This window comes from Andrographis paniculata, unplaced genomic scaffold, assembly GCF_009805555.1.
Source record: "Andrographis paniculata isolate CXL003 unplaced genomic scaffold, ASM980555v1 Contig55END, whole genome shotgun sequence".
Taxonomy (NCBI): Eukaryota; Viridiplantae; Streptophyta; class Magnoliopsida; order Lamiales; family Acanthaceae; genus Andrographis; species Andrographis paniculata.
The window spans coordinates 1,730,637-1,735,025 of record NW_026137590.1 but is presented as its reverse complement, the minus strand read 5'-3'; the positions used below and the strand labels follow the sequence as shown (position 1 = coordinate 1,735,025).

At 32.8% G+C, this 4,389-nt stretch overlaps 1 protein-coding gene across 1 annotated transcript; it reads right to left on the bottom strand.

Annotated features, from left to right (window-relative positions):
• Positions 1 to 1,060: 1,060 nt before the first annotated feature.
• LOC127256054 ((S)-N-methylcoclaurine 3'-hydroxylase isozyme 1-like) lies at positions 1,061 to 3,377 on the bottom strand. The gene is made up of 2 exons (XM_051281886.1): positions 2,478 to 3,377; positions 1,061 to 1,772 (listed from the first exon to the last, which is right to left on the bottom strand). The coding sequence occupies exons 1-2, from the start codon at positions 3,375 to 3,377 to the stop codon at positions 1,119 to 1,121; spliced, it is 1,554 nt and encodes a 517-aa protein (XP_051137843.1). The 3' UTR covers positions 1,061 to 1,118.
• Between the last annotated feature and the right edge of the window lie 1,012 nt (positions 3,378 to 4,389).

Sequence of the window (4,389 nt, the reverse complement as noted above, 5' to 3'; positions counted from 1 at the left end):
TATCTAAATTCTCGTATTTACAATAATACACTCGTTGTTAAGTTGCTATATGTATGAACACTGTGTGAGAAAGAAAAAATTGTTTGTTTAGTTAAAATTTGAAATGTTATCATTTTTAATATATATATATATATAGTGGATTATTTAAATTTTGAAATTTATAATACCAATACTATCCAAATAATTAAAATTTAATTAAGTTAAAATAATTAATTTATATTTTAAAGATATAAATATTAAAAAATAATATTTTTTTATTTTTCTATATTATCAATAATAATTTATTTTTATTATATTATTATTATTTTAATATATTTTATTTTTAATTTATTTATCGTGCCACCAATAGAAAAAATTCCTGGATCCGCCCGTCCTCGACGCACCATACTTCTCCATTTTATTCGAAACTAACTTTAACTACTATGTATTGGATATGTCGGCCAGCTTTAGGCAGCCTTTTTGGATAGGAATATGATTGGAGATGATCTTAGTTGCGGCTTATAGGCTGCTACAATTGGCGGCCTCACTTTTAGCCCTCTCACGGCGGATAAAGGAACCTAAAAGTGGGAGCGAAGAAGTCGGACCATCAATTAAAAATAGTCGAAGATTTTTGAAAAGAGACATTGAACACGAGGATTGCTACTTCGAACTCCCTCGTTGAATGAACAAAGAGTCATAGGGACTATAGGATTTGTTTCGTGCCTCGTTTAATCAGTATTCGTTAGGACTATTGATTGACCTGAAATAAAATAAGATCGATTCCTTAACCTATTTGAAATCATTCATGCTATTTCAGTTTAGGATTTCATGTTGAATATCATGTTCCAATCGTACTCGAATTTCTATATTTTTGTTTTACTTCCAACTCAACTTGACACAAACACGATACAAAAATACAAATAGATACTCTTGTATTTGTAAATATATCACGGTTCGTATAGATATTATATTTCCACCTACATGTCATGCTACTGCATAAGTCTACATATTTTGCGCTCTTCACTTATGTACGATCTTTTAAAGAAATCATTTATTTTAAAATAAGCATACTTAACTCTCGATAAATTAAAATATATACCCTTATGAACATGAGTAATATATCATCAATCTTTTTCAACTCAATCTAATTCCGCATTATTACAATCTCCCCTCAGCGATGGAATCAATCGGAGAGGTTCATCTTTCTTCAATATTGTCCAAAATTGATCTTCGCCCCTTTCGAGCACGGCTCGGTCATTTCCATCGGGGACCCTCCAATCGAAGTAATGAACTAAACAAGCTGTCATAAGCTGAACTCCTTTACGGCAAATCTCCGAGCCGGGGCAAGTTCTTGATCCGCCACCAAAAGGCATGTACTCAAAATGCGCGCCGTCAATGGCGCCACCCTTGAAAGCGATAGGCGAGTTGAGAAACCTATCGGGTTTGAACATTAAGGGATCTTCCCACATTCCGGGGTCCGTGTGGATTGCCCATAAATTAATTAATACGATGGTATTTTTTGGGATCGTGTATCCGTTAATTATGCTCGCCTTGGATGCGAGACGAGGAACTACGACCGGAGATGGAGTGTGTAGCCTTAAGGCTTCCTTGATACATGCTTGAAGATACTCACATTGTGCGAGACCCGGCTCGCTTATAGTGTTCCCGGCTTCGACGGCTTGATCCGTGATTTCTTTTCGAACTTTTTGGAGAATTTCTTCATTCTTGATCATTTCAACAAGCAGCCAAATTGTTATAGTTGTCACAGAATCTGTGCTGCCCATTAACATTTCCTGCGTCGGTCGAAGAAAAGAAACTCCGATCATATGGTAAAAACTAGTATTTTGAAAAAAAAAATGAAAAATTACATTTAATACCTATTATTTTATTAATGCTATTTTAATAAATAATAATTAATTTATCATTATTTTTTTTACTGACACTATTGTTTTATAATTAATTCTTTAATATAATTCTTATAATACCTCAGTGAGATTGTAACATAATTAGTTGAACGGAGAAAGTAGTATTTATTTTTAATTTAAAATATTATCGTTACAATCCTATTTTTAATTAGAATCTTTAAATAAAAATATTCCAAAATATCCGATCCTATCAAAATACAAAAAATCACACTCAAACCTCATTTGGTCAACCGATTTGGCTTGAGGGTAAATTTATTTAGTATTTTAATTCGAAATAATAAAAAAAATAATAACTTATTGGGAATATTAACTGTTTTTTTTTTTTTTCTTAAGAAAATATAATATATATTATATATATTGAAATATTGTTGTTGAAATAGAGTGGACAAACAAACTCAGATGAATTTGACGTGATATACTCTATTTGTCCGATAAATTTAGCTCTATTTTTTTTTGTATCTTTACAAAAAGAAAGAGACTAAATTTTTCGAACAGATCGAGTATATATCTTTTAAATGAAGTAATAATGATTAATGAATAACTAAAATTTCTAAGTAAACATAGCATATTTACCGACAAAAAATATTCGATGGCGCCGTCATCGGCAAATAAATCTTCGTGCAACAATATGTCGAGAAAGTCGCGCGTCATAGTTTTCGAACAACCTTCGACTTGTGTAGCCATAGCCAATTTTCTCTCCATGACAAAATCTCCCCAAATTGATTTGGCATTCTCAAAAACAACTCTACCCCTTATTTTCGTCGAAAAATCGAACCTTCTAAGAAACGGCAACATATCCCCTAAACCGAACCGGCTGTACTTCTCGGCCATTTCAATGAGCCGATTAATCACTGTCCGTACATTTTCGCCATTTTTGTCGACCAAAAACAGGTTTCTTGATGTAAGAACAGTGCTGATAATATTGGCAAAAGTGGCAAATATAATCTCTTCGATAAAGACAGCTTTTTCTTCCTTAATTTGAGTTCCAAGAAATTCCACCAATTCCGCCGCCTTCGCCGCCCTGATTCCGGCGGCGGCCTCCACGGAGGCGGCGGAGAAGATGGATCTATGGCCGAGGCCGCGGACGATTTTCCAGACAGCGTTGGACTCCGCCACCACAATGGCGGCCGGCAACCTCGTTTTGGTTGTTCTGAGGATGCTGTGGTTGACCGCCGGCAAGTATCGGGCGGCGAATCTCAGGTTCTGTGTGCTGAAAATTTCTTTGGCGGCGGCGGCGGATGAGGCGACGACGATGAGGTGGACGCCGGCGCGGAATGAGAATATTGGGCCGTAGAGCTTGGCGAGGTTTGTGAAAAGTTTTCGAGGGTTTTGTTCGATCTGATGTTTCAATGTCAGAATCCGGCAGAGATTCGGGCCCGGCGGGAGGTGGCCGCCACCGCCGGCGGCGGATAGTGATTTGTGGAGGAAGAAAAGAAGAGTGGGAAGAAGAAGGAGGAATAAGAAATGTAACATGGTGAGAAAATATATGTGCTAATGGACGAGTAAGGTTTAAGGAGAGAGTATATATATATATATATATATATTTATGATTATCTTATACTCCCTCAGTCCAGATTCTGGGTTGTGTTTGCCAAGTCGATATTATATTGATAATGGGTAAAAAAATACGGATAAAAGATTTTTTTGTACTAGTGTAAAAAGTAATAATTGTGTAATAATAATAAAAAAATAAGAATAGTTTTATAATGATATGATTATTTATGAAAATAAGACCATTATTTTAGGACGGACAAAAATGACAAATATAACTATTGTATCGGAAAGGAGGTAGTAAATAATACCCCCAAAGTCAAGGGGTTTGTAATGTTTATTGTATGTTTTTTTTTTAGAAAAAAATTAGTTTGAATTTTTGGTATTCCGGACTAAATTTCTTATATATATTTTGGGTCATTATTTTTAACATTAAAAATATTCTTATATTTTTATAATTTTTTTGTATAAATATTATTTTTTTTAATTTATATTATATTTTGATATAATAATTAATATTCAAATATCAACGTGCAAAAAGTAAATGAGAAGTTTAGGCAAAAAGTAAATGAGAAATTTAGTCTTGAACGAAAAAAGTATATAATGAGATATTCTGTAAGAAATAAAAGTATATATATTTTTTTTTTGAAATAATATAAAGTCTAAATAGTAAAACTTTAGAATTTTAATCAAAAGATCATATCTAGTATTTTGGTTTGACTTTTTTGATTTTTTTTGGTTATGGATGATCACATTTATGTTTGTTTGATTTTTTTTTTAATTTTGAATTTGATTTACTCTCTCGGTTTCGTAACAAAATATTCATTTTTTTATTTTAGTCCGTCTCATAACAAAGTATCAATTTTATTTTTTTAGTAATTGCACTGTCTACCTAACATTACAAATACTCTTACAACTTACAATATATTACACAAACGCTATTACTTTTATACCACACAATACGAATAAAGTTATTTTAGTTATTTCTACTTTA